At 49.0% G+C, this 25,151-nt stretch overlaps 2 protein-coding genes across 3 annotated transcripts; one reads left to right on the forward strand and one right to left on the reverse strand.

The window, feature by feature from the left end:
- The first annotated feature begins 156 nt into the window (after positions 1-156).
- SIRT4 (sirtuin 4) lies at positions 157-16,308 on the forward strand. Of its 2 annotated transcripts, none has more exons than XM_079957099.1 (5): positions 157-358; positions 2,034-2,542; positions 4,862-5,156; positions 11,176-11,366; positions 16,097-16,308. In XM_079957099.1, the coding sequence occupies exons 2-4, from the start codon at positions 2,034-2,036 to the stop codon at positions 11,326-11,328; spliced, it is 957 nt and encodes a 318-aa protein (XP_079813225.1). In that variant the 5' UTR covers positions 157-358; the 3' UTR covers positions 11,329-11,366; positions 16,097-16,308. The 2 variants fall into 2 exon arrangements, with proteins under 2 accessions (XP_079813225.1, XP_079813224.1); XM_079957098.1 differs by having other exon boundaries at positions 160-358; positions 11,176-11,370.
- A 1,446-nt stretch (positions 16,309-17,754) lies between these two features.
- Positions 17,755-24,816, reverse strand: LOC307204940 (hydroxysteroid 11-beta-dehydrogenase 1-like protein A). The gene is made up of 6 exons (XM_079957126.1): positions 24,623-24,816; positions 22,910-23,040; positions 21,975-22,086; positions 20,365-20,553; positions 19,476-19,619; positions 17,755-17,998 (listed from the first exon to the last, which is right to left on the reverse strand). Exons 1-6 carry the CDS (start codon positions 24,702-24,704, stop codon positions 17,784-17,786), a joined length of 873 nt encoding a protein of 290 aa, XP_079813252.1. The 5' UTR covers positions 24,705-24,816; the 3' UTR covers positions 17,755-17,783.
- Between the last annotated feature and the right edge of the window lie 335 nt (positions 24,817-25,151).

The following is a 25,151-nucleotide window of genomic DNA, read 5'->3' on the forward strand; positions in this document are numbered from 1 at the left end:
CTGCAACTCCCACCACCCCCTCGCCATGCTGGCTGGAGGTGATGGCAGGTGAAGCCCGGAGGGCGGCAGGTCGGAGAAGGCCGTTCCAGAACCTCCCCAAGTTCCACAGAACCCGGCGGCTCCTCTGATCTCACAATGCAACCGGGCTTTGAAATGCGATCAAAAACCACACCCGGGCAAAGGCAGGTTTTCCCAGCCCGACCAGCCTGCAGCTGTTCACGCACCAGGTGCATTGTGGGAGTTGTAGTTTTTCCCCCCCGCCTCCTGCGGGAACTGCATCCCCCAGCAGGCTGTGCTTCCTCGGCCCTCCGCGCGGCTGCGATAGAGGTCAATTGCACCCTCTGGGGTGCAGCGTGAGGTGAGGGTCGCGGGGTGAAACCCAGGACGCGCCATTCGGAGGGAGGGAGAGAAATGGTCCAGGGCCCCTTTGCAGAGGATGCCCATTTCTCCTGCTTGCCTCTCCCCTGACTGGTTACATGTATAGGGTCGAGAGTTACATAACGAGGCGGCGATCCTCTGCTCTCACAGAAAGCTGCTGCACCGACAAAAATAGATCCAAGTCCAAAATGCAGCTGGGGGGGGGGGGGGGTTAGAGAAGGGAAATTTTGATGTTCCTCCCTCAAGCGCCCCAGAGGCAACATTAGATTTAATGGGGTCGCTGCCCTACAACCTTTGCGTAAGCTACCGAGGGGCATGTCTTTTAAAAATCCTAAGCCCTTTTATAGTTCTCGTTGGTTGGATGAGCACTTTTAGGAATCTTTCATTTCATTCCCTCTCCCTCTTAAGTGTTTTTAATTGATTATCAAGTGGGTTTCGGAGACCTTTCCTTGTGCAAAGCAGTGAAGAAATGGAATAGGTAACATTATCATAAAAGAACTTTGAAACAGGGGGTGTCTCTCTGTCCCCTCGATTTAGCCAATCTATAGAAGGAGGGTGATGATGTAATAATAATAATAATAATAATAATAATAATAGTAAAGTTGAAAGGGACCCTGAGGATCATCTAGTCCAACCCCCTGCAAAGCAGGAATATAAAACTGTCCCATATGGGGATCAAACCTGCAACCTTGGCATTATCAGCAGCATGCTCTAACCAACAGAGCTATGAATAATAATAATAATAATAATAATAATAGCCAATTTAAGCTGCAATCTGAGTAGGCATGAGAGAACGATTGTGGCTTAGTGGCTAGATCATCAGGCAAGGATCTGGGAGACCAGAGTTCAAATCCTCACTCAGCCATGAAGCTCACTTGGGGCAGTCATTTGCTCTCAATCTGACCTACCATACAGGAGTTGTTGTGAAGATAAAAGTATATACACAACTTTGAGCTCCTTGGAGCAAAAGCTAGGAGATGAATTCAATAAAACAAATGAACAAATCGAAGTCGCATGGGCTCAGCACCTCCCATTGAGAACGCAGTCCGATTTTGGAACTTAAAAACCGTTTTAAAGCTTTGAGCACCTTCCCCTAACCAGATGCCCTCCAGTGAAATGCCCATCCAGGCTAGGAGATCACAGTGGTCCTCTTGTGCCACACAGTTAAACAAGTGCTGTGTCGTGGTTCAGGGAAACCCAGGTCCAAGCCATAGCTGTCAACGTTTCCCCTTTTTTAAGGGAAATTCCCTTATTCCAAATAGGATTCCTCGCAAGAAAAGGTAAAAGTTGACACCTATGGTGCAAGCCCACCCTCGGCCACTTAGTGAGCTTGGAGCTTGTCATTTTTTCAGCCTAATGCTGGGGTGAGGAATCTGTGGCCCTCCAGATACGGCTCAACTCTCAATGTGGTCAGTGCTTGGGGATGATAGCACTGGACGTTCCCCAACTCTGAATTTAAATTCTTGGGACCACCCCGAGCCTTTGAGGCAAAAAACAGGGCCAGCCCAATGTGTTTTGTTGCCTGAGACGAAGCTCAGGACCCTCCACCCCAAGTATCCAGTCTGCCTAAAGGTCAGGCCGGCTCCGAACAAAAAGCCATGTGAACAGAGTTTGAAAACAGCAGTCCTCACCTGTCCCCTTCTGTCCTCACCTAGATGAGCGTTACCTCTCTCCTGAAGGTCTTGGAAGGATGGCCCATCCGTGGACTTCACTGCCGTGGCTCCCACTCCTCCGTGGCCAAGGCTGACCAGACCCTGGCCTTTGTTCCCGCCAGTCCTCCCCTGGACCCGGCGGAAGTCCAGAAGCTGCAAGAGTTTGTGAGCAGGGCCCGGAGGCTGTTTGTGTTGACCGGAGCAGGAATCTCCACCGAATCTGGAATCCCAGACTATCGCTCTGAAGGCGTGGGCCTCTACTCCCGGACAGATCGGCGTCCCGTCCAGCACACCGAATTTCTGCGGAGTGCCCGGGCCCGCCAGAAGTACTGGGCCAGGAACTTTGTTGGCTGGCCCCAGTTTTCGGCCCACCAGCCCAATGTCGCCCACTTGGCCCTGAGGAACTGGGAGGCACTGGGGAAACTGCACTGGCTGGTGACCCAGAACGTAGATGCCCTGCACGCCAAGGCCGGCAGCCAGCGTTTGACCGAGCTGCACGGCTGCATCCACAGGTTAGGGAGAGTGGCGATGGGGAGGCTGGCTGATGGAAAAAGGGGAGTGCAACTTTGCAACTGGGATGAGCTATTCCTGGAGATGTGAACAGCAGTTGGGGGGGATTGTTGGCCCCACAAATCCCCTTGCTGAAAAATAAAAGGGGCGAGTGATTGGTCTGCATTGCCGTGACCATAAGGTAAAGGTAAAGGGACCCCTGACTATTAGGTCCGGGGTTGCCCCAGAGTTGCCAACTCTGGGGTCGCTTTATTGGCCGAGGGAGCTGGCGTACAGCTTCCAGGTCATGTGGCCAGCATGACTAAGCCGCTTCTGGCGAACCAGAGCAGCGCACAGAAACACCGTTTAGCTTCCCACCAGAGCGGTACTTGCATTTTGACGTGCTTTTGAACTGCTAGGTTAACAGGAGCAGGGACCGAGCAACAGGAGCTCACCCCATTGCGGGGATTCAAACCACCGACCTTCTGATCGGCAAGTCCTATGCTTAACCCACAGTGCCACCAGCGTCCCATAGAGAGATATAAAAAGTAAACACTGCAAGTGCCTTTAAAATACACACTGCTACTGGCCCAGAGATGGAAAGAAGATAAAGTACCAACCAGAGAAGAATGGCAGATGAAGTTAAAGACCATTGCAAACACTTAAAGTCATTAGTAGGATTGTAATATCACTTGTAGTTTAATGGTGAATTCTGGACACAATGGAAGAGGTAAAGGGTTTGGATTATCATAAAAGATGCAGGAGGAAGTGACTAATAATAGGACCCACAAAGGGGAAGGTGGAAGTCCAGGAGATTCCTTGGAATCTTGTTTTTATGATTTATGTTTGATATATCTCTATAAAATTTTAAGTTGAGAAACCAAATAAATAAATTTTAAAATAAAATAAAATGCATCCTGTGGTTGTTATTGTTGCTGTTTTACAATTTGATCTTGAATGAAAACAACAACAACAACAATTTATATGCTATCCATCTGACTGGGTGCTTGGAGTCGCAGGACTACAATTGATTATATTTTTTTTGTTGCATATATTTCAACAATCCGAAAGTTTGAAAGGCATTAGCAAAGACGTTGCAAAAGTGGGGTAATCTGTGGTGGAACAACCTCATTGAAGAAGAAAACAACGGTTACCCAGACCTCATTGCTGGTTGTGAAAGGGTCCCCATGACAGTTCGCGCTTCGGGCCCCCCCAAAATGTAGGTCTGCCACGGCCTAGAGATGGCGGGGATCGAACCTGGGACCTTCTGCATGCAGAGTAGGCGGTCTGCTATAGAACAGTGGTCCTTTTCTTATAAATTCAGCAAGACTCCAGTCCTCATGGTTCTGAACTATGGAACTCTCTCCCACAGGAGGCAGTAACAGTCACCAACCTAGATGGGTTTAAAAGGCAAATTCATGGAGGGGAGGGCTGTCGATGCCTACTAGCCGGGAATGCTAGGCCCTGCCCCCCCCCCCCAGTGGGAGGCAGCAACACTTCTCAAAACTGCTTGCTGGAAGGAGAATCCTTGTGGTCAAATCCTGCTTGCCAGTTTCCCATAGGCATGTTGTTGTCCACTGTGAGAACAGGACGCTGGACTAGTTGGACCATTGGCCTGATCCAGCAGGGCTGTTCTTACGTTCTTATAAATAAAGTGCTAATTTAAATAGGAACCTATCCCAGGCTGAATCAGACCACCGGTCCATTGAACGGAAGTGTTGTCTATACTACTACAGCCCTTCCCCTAAAATAAATTAAGAATCTAGTCCATGGGTCGGCAAACTAAGGTCCATGGGCCCGATCAGGCCCAATTCCTTCTCGATCCGGTCTGTGGGCGGTCTGGGAATCACTGTGTGAATCGCCAGTATACACGTTTTTCCCCTCTCCTTCACACGGTGGCAGTGGCGCCTCCTCCCTCCCTCCTCCTGGCTTCTCCCTGCCCTGCCTAGAGGAGGAAGGGGGCTGGGCTTTGTTGATGCCAGCAGCAGCAGCAGCGCTTGAGCGACCGCCATTTTAAGCAGCGCCTCTCTAGAGCCCTTTCGCACGCTACCAGCCCCTGCCGCTCACAGACACAGGTAAGCAGCCACGGGGCTCGTGGTGCTCTTGCATCATCCCCTCCCCCCCCCAAAAAAAAATAGTCCGGCCCCCCCACAAGGTCTGAGGGACAGTGGACCGGCCCCCTGCTGAAAAAGTTTGCTGGTCCCTGTTCTAATCCTTATGGCTCTAACAAAAAACTCAGAGCTGAATTAAACGAGACAATAGGCTACTGTGAAAACATAATGCTACATAGGCCCCATCTGGCTCTATCCAGCAGGCCCTCATGTTTTTATGTTGCCTCGCAGGGTCTTGTGCCTCAGTTGCGGAGACCGGACGCCCCGCACTGACCTCCAGGAGCGCTTTGAGGCCTTGAACCCCACCTGGAGAGCCGAGGCGCATGGGGTGGCCCCGGACGGCGACGTCTTCCTGTCCGAAGAAGAGGTGCGCACTTTCCTCGTCCCCCCGTGCGGCAAGTGCGGCGGGAACCTCAAACCAGACGTGACGTTCTTTGGGGATTCCGTGAGCAAGGAGAAAGTGGACTTTGTGTACCAGCGCCTGGGCGAGGCCGATTCGGTCCTGGTGGTGGGGTCCTCTTTGCAGGTTGGTGGCCACAGCCAGCGAGGAGCTGGACCTAGGAGCAGAGGAGCGGCGGTCGATTTCTCCCCCCAACCCCAACCCCCACCCCGCAAAGACAGGTTCAGACTTAGCTGCATTGAGCATACAGTTCTCTGAATCAGAACCACGGTGTTTATATACCATGTTCCCAAATTTTGTCTTGGTTATCTGTACAAAATGGGACGCGGGTGGCGCTGTGGGTTAATGAAGCTAATGAAGGCGCCAGACGAACTTCCCTGGGGAGAGAATTCCACAGACAGGGAGCCACTGCAGAGAAGGCCCCTTCTCGTGTTGCCGCCCTCCACACCTCTCAAGGAGGAGGCACATGAAGAAGGGCCTCAGAAGATGATCTCAGGGTCCAGTTAGGTTTATATGGAAAGCGGCAGTCCTTGAGGTATTGTGGCCCTGAGCTAGTTAACAGTAGATACTTTCAAGTTAAAGGTAAAGGTAAAGGTACCCCTGCCCGTACGGGCCAGTCTTGACAGACTCTGGGGTTGTGCGCCCATCTCACTTAAGAGGCCAGGGGCCAGCGCTGTCCGGAGACACTTCCGGGTCACGTGGCCAGCGTGACATCGCTGCTCTGGCGAGCCAGAGTCGCACACGGAAACGCCGTTTACCTTCCCGCTGGTAAGCGGTCCCTATTTATCTACTTGCACCCGGAGGTGCTTTCAAACTGCTAGGTTGGCAGGTGCTGGGACCGAGCAGCGGGAGCGCACCCCGCTGCAGGGATTCGAACCGCCGACCTTTCGATCGGCAAGTCCTAGGCGCTGAGGCTTTAACCCACAGCACCACCTGCGTCCCTACTTTCAAGTTACGTCTTGCTATTTAAATGGTCTCCTATCTGTGTGAACCTTCCTGACTTCTTAAAGAGGGAGTGGAGAGGAAGGTTTATTTCACTGTCCTGTATAGGTCAGAGGGTGCAACATTTATATATTAAATGACATTTGTAGACTGCTAAAGATTTTTATTTTTAAGATATTGAAGTGGTGTACAGAAAATGGAAATCTGCAATAAAACAATCAATAGCAAACCACTAAACTCATCATTATAAAATACATTCTAAGCCACAATGTAGCTCAGGGGGTACAGCATCTACGTTGCATGAAGAATGTCTGGGGTTTCAGGCTGGACTTGGAAAGGCTCTGTGTCTGAAACCCTGGAGAGCTGCTGCCAGTCAGTGTAGACAGTACAGAGCTAGACAGATCAATGGTAGCTTCCTATGTTCCTAAAGGAACACAGTCCAGCTTTAAAAACTGTGGAAAGCCCAAGCAAAAGAGGTTGCCTCTAAGAGGTGTCTAAACAGGCTGTGGGATGCAGGTGGTACTGTGGTCTAAACCACAGAGCCTAGGGCTTGCCGATCGGAAGGTTGGCAGTTCGAATCCCCGTGACGGGGTGAGCTCCCGTTGCTTAGTCCCTGCTCCTGCCAACCTAGCAGTTCGAAAGCACATCAAAGTGCAAGTAGATAAATAGGTACTGCTCCGGCGGGAAGCTAAACGGTGTTTCCATGTGCTGCTCTGGTTCGCCAGAAGCAGCTTAGTCATGCTGGCCACATGACCCAGAAGCTGTACGCTGGCTCCCTCAGCGAATAAAGGGAGATGAGCACTGCAACCCCAGAATCGGCCACGACTGGACCTAACGGTCAGGGGTCCCTTTACCTTTACCTTATCTGTACAAAAACCTTGTGAGGTTTATTTTATTACCGCTTTCATATCCCGCCTTTTTCCTCCAAGGAGCACAAGGCGACATTTTCGTCGTTCTCCCCCTCCTCGTTTCAGTCCCCACAACAACCCTGTGAGGTAGGTTAGGCTGAGAGAGGCAGAGACTGGCTCAAGGATGCCCAGTAAGCTTTGTGGTGGAGTGGGAAATTTGAACCCTGGTCTCCTAGTCCAACACTCTAACACCACACTGGCTCTCAGGCTGCAGAGTATAATTACCATATTTTTTGCACCATAACACTCACTTTTTTCCTCCTAGAAAGTAAGGGGAAATGTCTGTGTGTGTTATGGAGCGAATGCCTATGGGTGGTGGGGGGGGGGATCTGCTGCAGTCGTGAGCAGAGGATCCATGGTTCCCCTTCCTTCCCTCCTCCGTGGCTCGCTTTGAAACAGCAAAGTGGGAGAAGAGCCGGTGAGTGGGGAGGAGAGAGGGACAGAGAGCCTGCTTCTTTAAAGGAGCAAAGCGGGAGAGGAGAGGAGCTGCTTACACGAGTGTAAGCGGCTCCTGTCCAGTTGGTTCCTTTAAAGCAAGCAGGCTCTTTGTCCCTCTCTCCTCCCCACTCAGCTCGCTAAATAGCAGCAAAGTTTTTCAGCTCGCTAAGCCTGCTTGCTTTAAAGGAGCAAAGTGGGAGAGGAGTCTTCTCCCCTTATACCCATCTTCTGCATTATTAGCAGCATCCTTCTCCACACACCCCATGCGTGCTCCTTGTCCCTTGAGTGCTTTTCCTTCCCTCCCCACTTAAAACGTGGTTACAAAGCACGGATCCACATGGATCCTCAGGATTTTTGCACTGGGTCACCCCAAATTCACCGTCAGATCACATAGCATGTCCATGGCTACATCTTGCACCAAAAAAATCACGCACCCACTGTTGCCTGGGGCCGCAGTGGTTCAAAAACATGGTTACACAGCATGGATCCGCATGGATCCTCAGGATTTTTGCATTGGGCTACTCCAAACTCACTGTCAGATCACATGTTTGTGGCCACAGCATGAACCACAAAAATCATACATCCACTATTTTGTTTAGAATATTTTTTTCTTGTTTTTCTCCTCTAAAAACTATGTGCGTGTTATGGTCGGGTGCGTGTTATAGAGCGAAACATACGGTATATGCAAGTGAGATCTGCCAGGAAACCTTGCAGTGTTAACATGCCAGCTCATTTTCGGGCTCAATTCAAGGTGCTCACATTAGTGTTTGAAGCCCTCAGGCTCCCAATATATGAAAGGCCACCTCCTTCCCCACAGAACTTGTCGGGTGCTGAGATGGGCAGAGGAGACCCTCTTGGTAGTTCCTCCACCTTCAGAGGCTCAGGATGGTAGCAGCCCAGGAGTGGGCCTTCTCTGTGGTGGCCCCTAAGCTGTGAAACACACACCTCTTCACCCTGTCGTTGGACATTTGAGTGTATATTTTTAGAACCCACCTTATTTCTGTCATCGTTTTAAACTGTTTTAAACAGTTCCGATTTAATTGTTTGTTTGTTTAAACAACAACAACAACAACCACACTCCCTATCTCACATTCAGGAGCTTTTGCCAGCCAGTTAAACAGCCCCTTCTGCTGTAGAGGACTGGGTAGGTCAATTTATTCTTTAATTTCTCCCTGCCCCCACCCTGGTTTTCTTCCACACCTCCCTCTTCTCTATAACTCTGAGGTCTCCAACATAGCATCTGAGGTCCCTAACATAGCAGCTGTGGGCACCACACCGCCTTCACACAGACACACAGACACACACACACATACACACACACACACACACACACATATATATATATAGAAATATATATATATATAAGTAATAATAATAATTTATTATTTGTACCCCGCCCATCTGGCTGGGTTTCCCCAGCCACTCTGGGCAGCTTCCAACAAAAATGAAAAGTACACTAAAATGTCACATATTAAAAACTTCCCTGAACAGGGCTGCCTTCAGATGTCTTCTGAATGTCAGGTAGTTGTTTATCGCTTTCACATCTGATGGGAGGGCGTTCCACAGGGCGGGCACCACTACCGAGAAGGCCCTCTGCCCGGGTTCCCTGTAACTTGGCCTCTCGCAGTGAGGGAACCGCCAGAAGGCCCTCGGAGCTGGACCTCAGCGTCCGGGCAGAACGATGGGGGTGGAGACGCTCCTTCAGATATACTGGACCGAGGCCATTTAGGGCTTTAAAGGTCAGCACCAACACTTTGAATTGTGCTCGGAAACGCACTGGGAGCCAATGTAGGTCTTTCAAGACTGGTGTTATATGGTCTCGGCGGCCGCTCCCAGTCACCAGTCTAGCTGCCGTGCTGTGGATTAGTTGTAGTTTCCAGGTCACCTTCAAAGGTAGCCCCACGTAGAGCGCATTGCAGTAGTCCAAGCGGGAGATAACCAGAGCATGCACCACTCTGGCGAGACAGTCTGCAGGCAGATAGGGTCTCAGCCTACGTACCAGATGGAGCTGGTAAACAGCTGCCCTGGATACAGATTTGACCTGTGCCTCCATGGACAGCTGTGAGTCCAAAATGACTCCCAGGCTGCGCACCTGGTCCTTCAGGGGGACAGTTACCCCATTCAGGACCAGGGAATCCTCCACACCTGCCCGCCTCCTGTCCCCCAAAAACAGTACTTCTGTCTTGTCAGGATTCAACCTCAATCTGTTAGCCGCCATCCATCCTCCAACCGCCTCCAGACACTCACACAGGACCTTCACCGCCTTCACTGGTTCTGATTTAAAAGAGAGGTAGAGCTGGGTATCATCCGCATACTGATGAACACCCAGCCCAAACCTCCTGATGATCTCTCCCAGTGGCTGCATGTAAATGTTGAAAAGCATGGGTGAGAGGACAGAACCCTGAGGCACCCCACAAGTGAGAGCCCAGGGGTCTGAACACTCATCCCCCACCACCACTTTCTGAACACGGCCCAGGAGGAAGGAGCGGAACCACTGTATGACAGTGCCCCCAACTCCCAGCCCCTCAAGACGGTCTAGAAGGATGTTATGGTCGATGGTATCAAACGCCGCTGAGAGATCCAGCAGAACTAGGAAACAGCTCTCACCTCTGTCCCTAGCCCGCCAGAGATCATCAACCAGTGCGACCAAGGCAGTCTGAGTCCCATGATGAGGCCTGAATCCCGACTGGAAGGGATCCAGACACACACACACACACACACACATACACACACACATATATACACACAGACTATGTCCCCCAAGGCCTTTGCCTCTTCCAATTTTTAAAAATTAGATATTATAACTTGTTGTTGTTTGATCGGGGGGCGGGTTGCCTGGTTAAGGAATGCTGTTGCCCACCTCCTTTTTATTTTTTTGTCTGTGTTTTATCTGGCATTTCCTATGCTTTTTTCTGGGCAGGGAGCAATATTCTCCTTTATCAGTTTCTCTTCTGTGAAATGGGTATTTTTGCAGTGCCCAGGACAGTGGCTTAGATTTCCGAATGTGTGCCCAGCTCCAAAAAGTTTGAGGACTGTTCTGATTGCTAGCCAATGTTTCACGGGTGCTGTGCATGCTCAGTCCCCACTGGGCCAATTTGTTTAAAGAGTTTTCTGTTCAAGGTCCCGGCTGTTGATCTCCAACTACTGCAAACTTTGCTGACAGCAGCAAAACTATGCATTGCCCAATCTTGGAAATGTAAATAAAAAAAATCAATTAAAAGAATCAATCACCCACGATTACAGAAGAAAACCAGGGAAACAGCTTTGTATATAAAGCAAGCACATAATAGAGATAAAAATTACAATAATTATCCATGCCTTTGCTCATGCAATTCTGGAATGACAAAGTAGCAGGTGATATCTTTCCATAGAACGTATATATGTTAATTTAATTTTCTGCCACCATGTATTATTTCATAGAATCATATAAATGTGAAGTTGGTGGGACCCAGCTTGCTGCAATGCACCTGTTCTTTCTCCTCCCTCCATTATTATTATTATTATTATTATTATTATTATTATTAATACCCCGACCATCTGGCTGGGTTGCTCCAGCCACACTGGGCGGCTTCGAATACATATAAAAACATAATAAAACATTGAACATTAATAATAGCAGTCTGATCCAATACAAAAAATGTCGCAATAACTTTAAAATAAACAACTTATGTCAAATAAAGCAACATTCAATAATCCATTGGAATCTAAAAGTAACTATTAAAATTAAATATCAGCAAATACAGTGGAACCTCGGTTTTCGAACGTAATCTGTTCCGGAAGCCCGTTTGACTTCCAAAACATTTGAAAACCGAGGATCAAAGGGCTGCCTGACCATCTCCTGCCACGTGTCTCAACAGGTATACTCAGCGTACAAGTTTGCACTTGCAGCCCGCGACGGGAAGCTACCGATGGCTGTCGTCAACATTGGCCCGACCAGGGCAGATTCCTTTGTGACTCTGAAACTGAATTCTCGTTGCGGGGAGCTGCTGCCTCTGATTGTCCTAAAGTGACCCAAATTGACACCCCGGGGGAGCAACCCCTCTCTGGGGTAGGTAAGTGTCCCCACACTCTTGCAACCCAGCAGAGTTAGGCCCTCAGTTGGTCATGTCTGGTGCTGGAACCCAAAGGGCGTGAGGCCAGGGAAGAATCAGAATTCAGAATCATAGAATAGTAGAGCTGGAAGGGACCCCTGGGGGTCATCTATTCCAACCCCTGCAATGCAGAAGGCACAGCTAAAGAATCCATGACAGGTAACCATAATAATAATAATAAATAATAATTTATTTATACCCCGCCCATCTGGCTGGGTTTCCCCAGCCACTCTGGGCAGCTTCCAACAAAGTACAGTGGTACCTCGGGTTAAGTACGTAATTCGTTCTGGAGGTCCGTTCTTACCCTGAAACTGTTCTTAACCTGAAGCACCACTTTAGCTAATAGGGCCTCCCACTGCTGCCGCACCGCCAGAGCACGATTTCTGTTCTTATCCTGAAGCACAGTTCTTAACCTGAAGCACTATTTCTGGGTTAGCGGAGTCTGTAACCTGAAGCTTATGTAAGCTGAAGCTTATGTAACCTGAGGTACCACTGTATTAAAATACAGTAGTCTGTTAAACATTAAAAGCTTCCCTAAAGAGGGCTGCCTTCAGATGTCTTCTAAAAGTCTGGTAGTTGTTCTTCTCTTTGACATCTGGTGGTAGGGCGTTCCACAGGGCGGGTGCCACTACCATCTAACCTCTCGCTAAAAACCTCCAACAATGGAGAGCCCACCGTCTTCTAAGGTTGTTGTTGTTGTTGTTGTTGTTGTTTTATATGCCGCCCATCTGACTGGGTTGCCCCAGCCACTCTGGGCGGCTTGCAACAAATTAGAACATCAAACACAGCAAAACATCAAACGTTAAAAGCTTCCCAAAAAGGCTGCCTTCAGATGTCTTCTAAAAGTTATGTAGTTGTTTATCTCCTTGACACCTGATGGGAGGGCTTTCCACAAGGTGGGCACAACTGCAGAGAATTCCCTCTGCCTGTTTTCCTGTAACTTCTCTTCTCACAATGAGGGAACTGCCAGAAGGCCCTCAGTGCTGGACCTCAGTGTCTGTGCTGGACGACAGGGGTGGGGATGCTCCTTCAGGTAAATAGGGCTGAAGCTCTTTAGGGCCTTACAGGTCAGCGCCAGCACTTTGAATTGTGCTCGGAAACGTACTGGGAGCCAACGTAGGTCTTTTAGGACCGGTATTATGTGATCCAGGCAGCTGCTCCCAGTCGCCAATCTAGCCACTGCATTCTGAATTAGTTGGAAACAACAACTTTGAAGTCACCTTCAAAGGTAGCCCAACGTAGAGTGCATTACAGTAGCCAAGTAGGAGATGTTTAGTCATAATCTCCTTTCTTCTCATTTGAATCCATCGGTTCTAGTCGCCCCCTCAGAACAGCAGGAAGCAAGCTCGCTCGACCTTCCATGTGACAGCCCTTCAAATATTTGAAGGTGGCTATCCTGTCACCCAGGGACGCAGGTGGCGCTGTGGGTTAAAGCCTCAGCGCCTAGGGCTTGCCAATCGAAAGGTCGGCGGTTCGAATCCCTGCGGCGGGGTGCGCTCCCGCTGCTCGGTCCCAGCGCCTGCCAACCTAGCAGTTCGAAAGCACCTCCGGGTGCAAGTAGATAAATAGGGACCGCTTACGAGCGGGAAGGTAAACGGCGTTTCCGTGTGCAGCTCTGGCTCTGGCTCTGGTAAGGTAAAGGTAAAGGTACCCCTGCCCATACGGGCCAGTCTTGACAGACTCTGGGGTTGTGCGCCCATCTCACTTAAGAGGCCAGGGGCCAGCGCTGTCCGGAGACACTTCCGGGTCACGTGGCCAGCGTGACATCGCTGCTCTGGCGAGCCAGAGCCGCACACGGAAACGCCGTTTACCTTCCCGCTGGTAAGCGGTCCCTATTTATCTACTTGCACCCGGAGGTGCTTTCGAACTGCTAGGTTGGCAGGCGCTGGGACCGAGCAGCGGGAGCGCACCCCGCCGCAGGGATTCGAACCGCCGACCTTTTGATCGGCAAGCCCTAGGCGCTGAGGCTTTAACCCACAGCGCCACCTGCGTCCCAATACGGGCAGGGGTACCTTTACCTTTTATCCTGTCACCCCTCAAAGCTGAAGGACCATGGAGAGCTCCAAGTGATCCACTTGCTCCAGCGAAACTTGAGCTAGGACTGAGCCTGTACATGAGGGATGGAGAAGCTGTAGCCCTCCAGGTGTGGTACTCCAGTTCCCATCAGCCCCAGCCTGCATGGCCAGTGCTCAGGGATGATGGGAGTCCAGCAACATCTGAAGGACAACAGCATAGCGCCTGTTGCTGTGTGGGTTGAACAGATTGAGGAAATGTGCATCAGTGAGGCAGAACTATGGAACTCACCGCCACAGGATGCAATGACCTTCACCAACTTGGATGTCTTTTTAAAAAAGGATTCGATGAATTCATGGAGGAATTTAAAGCAGGGGCTGGCAACCTAAGGCCCATGGTCTGGAAGCTGCCCATGGAGGCCGTTTAATTGGCCCACGAGCCGCCCCTGAACCAAGCTGCCCGCTCAGCGAGTCCCTGCACGCTGCGCTAAACCGGCGCGGCGTGGGGACTCTCTTCTGCAGCTCCAGAAATCGCTTCTGTGCATGCCCAGATGCCAAAAATTGCTTTTGCGCAGGCACAAAATTCAGTGTCTGGGCATGTGCAGAAGTGATTTCCAGCACTGCAGACATGCGCAGAAGTGATTTCCAGCGCTGCGGACATGTGTGCAGATGTAATTTCTGGCATTGCGCTGTGTCAGCCCAGCCCATGGAGGATCTCTGCAGGAGTGATCCGGCCCATGCCCGGGAAGCCTTGCCGACCCCTGCTTTAAAGGATGTGGCCAGTGCCTGGCGAAGTCTCAGAAGAGGGCAGAATGAGACTCCAAAGAGGGTTTGGTTCCTTGTCCCTTCATATGATTAGAAGGCAAGAAAAAAACCCCAATCAAAATTAGTTAACATGTGAATTTAAGAAGAGAGTGCCGGATCAGACCAGTGGTCCAGCATCTTGTTCTCACAGCGGCCAACCAGATGCCTTTTCTGGGAAACCTTCAAGTAGGACCCAAGCACAAGAGCTCTTTCCCGTCCAGTGTTTCCCTGCAGCTCGTATCCAGAAATATTACTGCCTCCCACTGCCTAGGCAGAACATAGCCTAGCATCTATTGCTGGCCTTCTCCTCCATGAATCCATCCAATCCTTTTTTCAAAAGACATCCAAGTTGGTGAAGGTCATTGCATCCTGTGGCGGTGAGTTCCATAGTTCTGCCTCACTGATGCACATTTCCTCAATCTGTTCAACCTACACAGCAACAGGTGCTAAGCTGTGTTCCTCCAGATGTTGCTGGACTCCCATCATCCCTGAGCATTGGCCATGCAGGCTGGGGCTGATGGGAACTGGAGTACCACACCTGGAGGGCTACAGCTTCTCCATCCCTCATGTACAGGCTCAGTCCAAGCTCAAGTTTTGCTGGAGCAAGTGGATCACTTGGAGCTCTCCATGGTCCTTCAGCTTTGAGGGGTGACAGGATAGCCACCTTCAAATATTTGAAGGGCTGTCACATGGAAGGTTGAGCGAGCTTGCTTCCTGCTGTTCTGAGGGGGCGACTAGAACCGATGGATTCAAATCATAGAACTGTAGAGTTGGGAGGCACCCAAAGGTCATCCAGTTCAGCCCCCTGCAATGCAGGAATCACAGCTAAAAAGCCCCTCTCCCATGGCCAATCTACGCAAGAGAGGGGGATTTTGTCCTCTTCAATCTCTTGCACGCTACATTTGGTTTTATCACCTGGAAAGGCACACCCCAGTTTAACAGCACAGTTCAAGACTGTGGCCACTTGACCAAAAAATAATTTTTAAAAAGATAGGAAGCTTTAAACAAAACAGAGCTGAGCAGTTCTGTCGTGTTTCCAATTGCTATTTTTATTTAATCCACTTGGTTTATTTAAACCAAGGGCCAAGGACGAGAGCCAGCGTGGTGTAGTGGTTAAGAGCGGTGGACTCGTAATCTGGTGAACTGGGTTCGCGTCTCCGCTCCTCCACATGCAGCTGCTGAGTGACCTTGGGCTAGTCACACTTCTGTGAAGTCTCTCAGCCCCACTCACCTCACAGAGTGTTTGTTGTGGGGGAGGAAGGGAAAGGAGAATGTTAGCCGCTTTGAGACTCCTTCGAGTACTGATAAAGCGGGATATCAAATCCAAACTCTTTTTCTTCTTCTTCTTCTTCTTCTTCTTCTTCTTCTTCTTCTTCTTCTTCTTCTTCTTCTTGTACACTGACCACTAATAATGAATCATATGTTGTAGATATTATTGCAAAAATATTATGCTATTTTTGCAATGTACAGATGACATTAAAAAAAAAAATTGTGGCCACTTTTGTGGACAATCTTCAAACATCAAGTTTGCACTTGGGTCCTGCTGGTGGGCTCCCCTTGGGGGCAAAAGGTTGACCACTGTGGGAACAGGATTCTGGACCAGATGGGCCACTGCCCTCCCGCAGCAGCTGGGTTCTCCTTATGCTCTCCTGGAACCTCCAGGTCTAGGGGCAGTCTATCCTGAATTCCTGGGGGCATTTGGTCCCTGTGAGAGCAGGAGGCTGGACTAGACAGGCCACTGGCCTGATGCAGCAAGTTTCTCCTTATGTCCTTTATGCTGTTTAGCTTTCTTTACAGCATCAACCTACCGGGGGGAGCGGGGGGCACAGACGGACCAGCCTCACCGCTTGCCGTGTTTTCTCTCCTTCCAGGGCCGCTGCCAGCAACGCTGCCACATCTTCCCAGAGCTCACCCAGCCCCACGTCCGCTTTCAACACGCCTGTGCTGGCCAAGTTCAGAGGCAGCAAAGACGAGGAGAAGGAGGACAATGAAAACCCAGGTCCTGATTCTCAGCCGACGGGGGCCTAAACAACTTTTGTGTATGGGGAGATGCTGTGTGAATTAAAAAGAAACCTCCGGTGCACGCTGCTTTCCCGGGTGTGGCCTCTGCTGCGGATCTGGCAGAGAGGAAATGGCTACCAGTGGCCGGGAGAGGGGAGAAATCTTTATGCCTTAGCGGGTGGGTACGCCTCCAAATGCTCTTTTCCAAAAGGATATGGTGGTACTACAATTCCCATCATCCCTAGCTAGCAGGATCAGCGGTTGGGGATGATGGGATTTGTAGTCTGAAAAAACAGCTGGAGACCTCTGTTTGGGAAACACTAGGATAGGGGAGATCACTGCAGATGGTGACAGCAGTCACGAAATTAAGAGATGCCTTCTCCTTGGGAGAAAGGCGATGACAAACCTAGACAGCATCTTAAAAAGCAGAGACATCACCTTGCCAACAAAGGTCCGTATAGTTAAAGCCATGGTTTTCCCATTAGTGATGTATGGAAGTGAGAGCTGGACCATAAAGAAGGCTGATCGCCGAAGAATCGATGCTTTTGAATTATGGTGCTGGAGGAGACTCTTGAGAGTCCTATGGACTGCAAGAAGATCAAACGCATCCATTCTTAAGGAGATCAGCCCTGAGTGCTCACTGGAAGGACAGATCATGAAGCTGAGGCTCCAATATTTTGGCCACCTCATGAGAAGAGAAGACTCCCTGAAAAAGACCCTGATGTTGGGAAAGATGGAGGGCACAAGAAGAAGGGGACAACAGAGGACAAGATGGTTGGATAGTGTTCTTGAAGCTACCAGCATGAGTTTGACCAAACTGCGGGAGGCAGTGGAAGACAGGAGTGCTGGCATGCTCTGGTCCATGGGGTCACGAAGAGTCGGATATGACTAAACGACTAAACAAAACAACAACAAAGGATAGGGTAAGGGCTGCAGCTCAGCATAAGGCCGGTGCCTTTTGAAATCTGCTCTAAATGAGAGCCATGAGGACTAGAAACCTACTTCATTTTCAGGGGAAGGGTGCAGCTCAGTGGCAGACCATCTCCTCTGCATGCAGGAACTTCTGTGGTTGAATCTCCAGATCGGGCTGATGGACCTGACTTGGTGTAAGGCAGATTCCTATTTAAATCTGCTATCTGTTTAGAACAATGAGGACTAGGATCTTACTTCATTTTTAGGGGAGGGGCACAGCTCAGTGGTAGAGCTTTGCACGCCGAAATTACCGTAAGTTCAGTCCCTGGCATCTCTAGGTAAGCTTGGGAAGGTCCCTTCTCTGAAACCATATGTTGTTTGGTTATGCAAAAAATAAGAACACCATAAAAATTGATGCATATATTAAGGGAAATGTGTATGTGAGTTAGAACTGCACACAAAAATGTGTTTATTAGGAGAGATTTGTACTTAAAACACTGTTGAATATTCAAGAGAGAGAGAGAAAGATTGAGAAATGCACCAGAAAGCAGCCCCCCAATAATTTGCAGCACCGGAACTTGTAGCTTTCCCACTCATAATTCTTTTCATAATCCACTCATAATCCACTTTCCCCACAAATAATTCTCAGAGGATTTTCTCCAGAACGTAGCTGTTGCCAATGATCTGGTCCACGACTCCTGGCAACCAATCTCTGAGGAGCAGCACAGGTTTCGTGAGCCAATAAGGAAAGAAAACTTCCCTCACCCTCATGACGCCGCCCCTCACGATTGCCTGGGCGCAAAGCTCTTTCGAACTTGCCTTCAGGGACATCTTGCCTTCTACCGACCTCACAGCTGTGTCTGCAGAAAAGAGCACGAAAGTCAAGTCAGGGGGAAAGGGCACCAGGGACCCCAGGACCTTGGAAGCTGCTGTTGGTCTGTCTGCCTTGCTGCTGCTGATTCTAGTCCTTATGGTCCCCCCAAAAAAGAGAGACCTACAACCTTGATTTAGTTTTAGGGGAAAGGTTATGATTTGGTGGCAGAGAATCTCCCTTGCATGGAGAAGGTCTAAACTCCCCAGCAGCATCTTCAGGTAGGGCTGGGAATGTTCCCTGCCTGTATATCACGATGTTTAGCTGGTGTTATAAGAAAAAACTGCTCCTTTTCTTTTATGGGGTATCCAAGAGCCCGTACAGAGTCCTTAAGCGGGTTCCCTATCGGTAGGAGAAAATAACAGAGGCCAACCAGAGAATATTAAGAAGCAAAGCGGCTAGTAAGCCTGATCTTTATTCAAGCAACTGTTGCAACAGGGTCCCCACTCACCACACGCAGAAGGGAGGAGAGAACCCTGAACAATGGTGCGCAAACCCTTATACAGTCAGACATCGGATTGAATGTGCTTCGGGATGAGCGCGTTCAAATTGCACTCCACAGCAACCCGGAAGTAACAGAGCGCGTTACTTCCAGGTTTTGTCACTTGTGCATGCGCAGACGCTCAAAATGAAGTCACGTGCATGCGCAGAAGCGGCAAAAAGCGATGCGTGCGTGCGCAGATGTGCCGTCGCTGGTTACGTTTGCTTCTAGATGCGAACGGGGCTCCGGAACGGATCCCATTCGCATCTAGAAGTACCACTGTATAGACTTTTGAAATTGGCCACCCTGTTGCCCAAGACCATCCCCCTAAAACAGCATCCCTCCATCACAGAAGGAGGTGGTCTCCAGCAGAAATCCTGTCTGCCAGGATACCTGAGAATGGTCACTGATTGCAATACCTGGGCAGTCTGGCCATTCTTTTGTGATGGTTCCGGAATCCAGGTCACAGACTAACCCTATTCATACACAAATACACCCTTAAGACCCGTGGTGTAGCATGGAGGGTGCAGGGGGGCCAGCCGCACCGGGCGCAACATCTGGGGGGGGGGGCGCGCTCTCACTCAAGTGCTAAAATCCACGGGTTAGGGGGCGCAAATTATTTGCCTTGTCCCGGGTGCTGACAACCCACGCTACGCCACTGCTTAAGACAGGATTTGCAAGCAAAAAGGCAATGGGAAGGCTTTCCCCATTTTCCTTCCTTACTGCACAGGAATATTTCATAGAATCATAGAATAGAATCATATTTGGTCATTGGGAGTGTCAAACTGGCTTCAGGATTGCTCTCCTGTACTATTTCAGACCCGTGGTTTATATACGTATGTATGTGTTTGCCTTGAACATTTATGAACATTTATTTTACATTTCAGACCTTAGAATTCTTACAACACTGGTGATATATCACGATGTTGGACACTGGATTATCACCCAGCCCTACTAAGCCGCTGCCCTACCTGGGTCTGCTTACCTGTGTCAATGTACCCCAACACGGCAACCGTGATGGGCATGTTGATTTCCCGAAGGCGCAGCTCTGTCCGCAAGGAGCTGTAGAATCCTTCCAGCGCAGCTTTGCTAGCGGCATATGGAACGGAGAAAGGGGATGGAAGGCGGCCTGAGAGAAAACAGGAACATATTCCTACTTGGAAGGTTGCAGAATCAATTTCTCCAGAAACCAAAGGGGTTAAGGGGATGGAGCGACTGCCCTTCTGAGGGAACGTTGCAGCCTTTGGGACTTTTTAGTTTAGAGGAGAGGCGAGTAAGGGGGCGACATGATAGTGGTTTGTACAACTGACATGGAGAAAGCGGTGACAGAAAGGATTTTCTCCCCCTCTGGCCAATCAGGCCAATGGCCCATCTAGTAGTAGTAGTAGTAGTAGTAATAATAATAATAATGATAATAATAATAATAATACATTTATACGCCGTGCATCTGGCTGGGTTTCCCCAGCCACTCAGGGCAGTTCCCAACAGAATTTTTAAAACACAATAAATACATCAAACATTCAAAGCTTCCCTAAACAGGGCTGCCTTCAGATGTCATCTAAAAGTCAGATAGTTGTTTATTTCCTTGACATCTGATGGGAGGGCGTTCCACAGGGCAGGTGCCACCACCGAAAAGGCCCTCTGCCTGGTTCCCTGTAACCTCACTTCTCGCAGTGAGGGAACTGCCAGAAGGCCCTCGGCACTGGACCTCAGAGTCTGGGCAGAACAATGGGGGTGGAAACACTCTTTCAGGTATACTGGGCCGAGGCCATTTAGGACTTAAAAGGTCAGCACCAGCACTTTGAATTGTGCTGAGAAAGTTTGGACCTCCTGAGATCACTTAGGCTGGGGGGTCTCCAGTCGCCTGCCCATACCACTTATGGACGATACCACGATGATGTTGCCACGGGACTCTTGCAACATGCTCAGGGCCGACACAGTGACCTGGACGTAGCTGAAGAAGTTGACCGTCATGGAGCTGATCACAGATTCCATGTCTCCTTGGTACGGGCCAAAACTGATTTTTCCACCGACATGATTCAGAACCAGCAGATCAAGCCCCCCTGCAAGGGAAAAGAGCACAGAGACCCTGAGTGGAAGAGGGAGAGCAACAACCATCTTAGGAGATGGACGGAGCTCAGCCTCTTCTCATGTCAACATATAGGCTACCCCTGAAAACCAGCCTGTGCCGAGCTCAGTCCTTTCATGATTTAGCTGCGGTTCCTTTGTTGTGGGGGTTGGACTAGATGACCCTTGGGGTCTCTCCCAACCTTACGATTCTCTGATACCAGCCTTCGCAAGCCTGGTGCCCTCCCAATGTTTTGGATACCAACTCCCACCCGCTCCTAGCAGCATGCAGCCATGCCGGCTGGTAGGAACGCAGGAGAAATTTGGTTAGGCTTCCATTAAGACAGTGGTTGCCAAACTTTTTTCTCCCTACCCAATAAAGAGCATTATTCAGAACCATGATCTGCATGAACCAGTAAGGAAGATAGTAACGGAATGACAGTCAAAATGGTAACTACGAATAGCCCATGTATTCAAAACCCACTTCAAACTATTTAGGTTAACCAAGTCAACAAAAATGATGAACGTAATCCGGTGACACCAGCTTTCACAGAATCACAGAGCTGGAAGATACACCCAATCAATGAGAAATTGGAAACAAGTCAAAACCTATTACTCTCAAATGACTGGGGCTGATGGGAGTTGCTGTCCAAATTATCTGGAAGGCCAATCAGGTTGGGAAATGCTGGTCAACCCCCTTCCTTCCTTCCTTCCTTCCTTCCTTCCTTCCTTCCCTCCCTCCCTCCCTCCCTCCCTGGCCAGGTTTAATTCGAATCCTTCAAACCTCCTATGGGGAAGGTTCTCAGGAATGGTAGAAGGAGAAAGAATTTGCCCATGTGAAGACCATCAAGTGGAAACTCTTACGCATATGGTTCTTAAATGTCAACTATATGTTGATCTCCACCAGCAGTTCCTAGATCAACTCTGCATCCCCAAATGGAAACCAGTGTTAGAGGTCATACATTTTCTATTATTGGGGAATAATCAGGAGCTCACCAAGTTAGTGGCTAAATATCTTTATCTGGTTTTTTGTCGTCGAAACACATTGCAGATGTAATACTAGACTGCTTTGCCTCTTTCATTTGACAAATGTTTTGTGTCACTGGGAAGGTGGTAATTCTGTATTGATTTGCTATGGATGTTTGTATGCGATGCCAATAAAAGGTTTAATTATGATGATGATGATGATGATATACCATCCTTCATCAAAAGATCTCTGGGCTGATCTTTGCCAAGATGCAGGCAGACAAGGCCAATAGCTGTGGTGTCCCAGGGCAGAAGCCGTGTTCCCCTCAAGACGAAAGGGTTAAGGAGCCCTTTGCCTGCGCCTCAGGTAGCTTGTGTGGCAGCCTTTGGGACCTGGAAGAACAGTTGCCACCCCTCCAAGACTGGCTAGGGACTGGCCTTCCATCTTTACCCAAGACGTTCTTGGTTTCTTCCACAACATTCCGGGCAGAAGCCAAGTCACTCATATCTGAAACGACGTACGAAGCAGAGGCGGCTCCCAGTTTCAGACAATTCTGGACTACCTGGAGGAAACAAATAAATGGTCGGTCACGACTGGCCCGTATGGGCAGGGGTACCTTTACCTTTACCTTTTATGGCATGCAAACTGAACCATGGAAAGAGAAGAAGGGAAGTCATTGATATTTTAAGGTTGTTTAAATGAATATTCTAAATTGTAAAATTTAAAATAACTTAATAAAAATTATGCAAAAAAGAGAAAACAAAAATAAAGAGGGAACTTGAAAATGGCTTCTAAGTGGTTTTCAAGTATAAAATCCATTGTAAAATACTGCAACGCACAATAAAACAATCCTATCTGAGCAGTGAAAAAACAGCCACAAAATTTATTATACAGCGAGCCAGTTTAAAAGCACCATTATTTTAAAAAATCAAAATCAAAACAGTTGGATCAGGAAGTTGAAGTTCAGGGGAATGTTCATCGGAAACAAGTGTGTCTTTAAAAACCAGTAGAATAGCAGTAGTGATGGTGAGTCATAAAATCACAGAATTATAGAGTTGGAAGAGACCCCAAGAGTCATCTACTCCAACGCCTTAGAGCAAGGAAGGCGTTCCATAATGCCGGTGCCATCAGGGAAAAAGCCTCCATGTTCCCACAAGCCAATGGTCACCATCAGGGCATGGCTAAACTAAACCGGTTTCCATTATTGAACAATGGATTCTTGTGGGAGGGGAGCTTGGTCAAAAGGAGGGCCAGATGAGGAAGGAAGAGATGAGGGGCGTATTTTTGAGAGGGGAGGGGAGGCTAAGGGTTGTAGCCAAACTAAGACTATTGGAATCAAGGAACCTGAGTTTAACTACATTGGGGTCAAGGGATTAACAATTTACCTTCTGGAGGCGTGTCGCGTTCCTCGCTGTCAGCATCAAATGGGCCCCCATCCATGCGAACTCATAAGCCATTTGTTCCCCTATCCCTGTGCTTGACCCCGTCACCAGGACCCGTTTCCCTCGCACCATTTCTGGAGAGAGAGAAGAGATGGTCAGCACCAGCCACCTACAATCCAGATGTTTTGCACTGAAGTTCATAAGAACAGAAACGTAAGGATAGAAGGAGAGTCTGGCTAAAGGGGCCCCCATGCAGTCACAGAATCACAGAGTTGGAAAAGACCCTTAGGATCATCTAGCCCAGCCCCCCCCCAAACTCAGCCCTCCAGATGTTTTGGGACTACAACTCCCATCATCCCTAGCTAACAGGACCAGTGGTCAGGGATGATGGGATTGTAGTCCCAAAACATCTGGAGGGCCGAGATTGGAGATGCCTGATCTAGTCCAACCCCCTACAATGCTGGGATACGCAGCTGTCCTCATACGGGGATCGAACCTGCAGCCTTGGTATTATCAGCCAACTGAGCTCTCCAAACTATCCTGTTCTCGCAGTGGCCGACTAAATGCCCCAAAGGGAAGCCCACGATCAGGATCTGAGTGCAGCAGCACTCTCCCGTCCGGTGGCTTCCAGCAATGGAGATTTAGAAGTATTACTGCCTCCTCCCTAGTAATTGATATTATTTCACAAGATCAATATACGGCTGGATTGTAACAGAATGTCGACACCATTACGAAACAACAAAGTTGATGAAAGCAATTCTTTAAAACGTTCAAATATTAAATCAGAATAAATGATCATTACCCCAGAGTCTCAGGGATGGTGGCAGCCCAAGGGAGGGAGGGTCTTTTCTGTGGTGGCCTCTAAGCTGCAGAACTCCCACTTCACAGAGATGCACTTTCGTTATACAGCTTTCAAAAGACGCACCTCTTTCCCCTGGCACCTGTGTCTTTAGGATCCACCTTTCCCCCCAGTGGTTGTAATTAAACTGTTTTTAAAGTTGTGTTTTGTTGTAACCCGCTCTGGAACCTTAGGGTGAAGGGATAGTTAAATAATAATAATAATAATAATAATAATAATAATAATAATAAACACTAATGTAAAACATGGGCCAGGTTCTACGTATCTGGATAGGGTAGTCTAAACAAAAAAAGTTTTTAGGAAGTGCCAACAACAGATCCGCCAAGCTTCCCTATTTTCCAGGGACAATCCCATATTTACAGAAGCTCTCCCGGTTTCTGATCTGATCCCTGAATGTCCCGCTTTTCCTTAGGACTTCCCTATTTTCTTTGGAGAAATGTTGGAGGGTAGTGATCCGACCCCTGAGCCATCTGAAGGTAGCCCTGTATAGGGAAATGTTTTATTATATTTTCATATATGTTGGAAGCTAGGTGGGCGAGGTATAAATAGTAACTTCTTTATTCAAAACAAAAAATTCCTTCCAGTAGTGCTACTGGAAGGGATTTTTTGTTTTGACTATGACAGACCAACACGGCTACCTATCTGTAACTTCTTTATTGTTGTTGTTATCATTATGATGATGATTTTGGAACAGGAAGTCCCTATTTTCATTGGATAAATGTTAGAGGGTATGCAACAAGAGCAGAGCTGGTGCCGCTAGCTATGTGCAAACATCCCTGAGAATGGCAGAGGCATTTATGTGTAAGAGACAATCAAGGCAACGTTTCAGAAGAGGCAACCCTTCTCCCTTGGCTTACCTTCGGAGAAACTTTCCCAGGTATAGGCATAGTAAACGAGAACAGCGATGAGGACCGGCGCGATGATCTTGAGCACCGCCATGGTTGTCTTGGCAGCCAATCATTAACCTCGACTAGCTGGACTTGTTTGGCGAGGTTCAGAAATCCACCCTTTGCCCTGTGGCCACCCGAAGCCTTTCCCTGCTTCAAATTGTGCAATTTCTCCTAGCCTTGGGCACACGGCTCCACCTCTTGGCTCCAGCGCCTTTTGCAACCGGCTGCAAAGTCTGAACTTGTGAAAGAAACATCCTTCGCCTCCTCAAGCGATCAGCGCCTTAAAAAACCTGTGTGGTTGGAATCCGTCATATAATGGCATGCGTCACACTCCCCTCTCTGCAGGCTCAGGTGTGGGTTCACAGTGGCACAAAGTGTGTGTGGTGGCCTGGGATTCAGACTCGGATGCTGAACCAGTGGGATCCCAGCCTGCACAGGATTCCCTGCCTCCAGAACCAGCTGAGCTGGGGCTGGGGCTTGAGCCTGAAGGGTCCTC

The sequence above is a fragment of the Podarcis cretensis genome (genome assembly GCF_951804945.1).
Source record: "Podarcis cretensis genome assembly, chromosome: 16".
Classification (NCBI taxonomy): domain Eukaryota; kingdom Metazoa; phylum Chordata; class Lepidosauria; order Squamata; family Lacertidae; genus Podarcis; species Podarcis cretensis.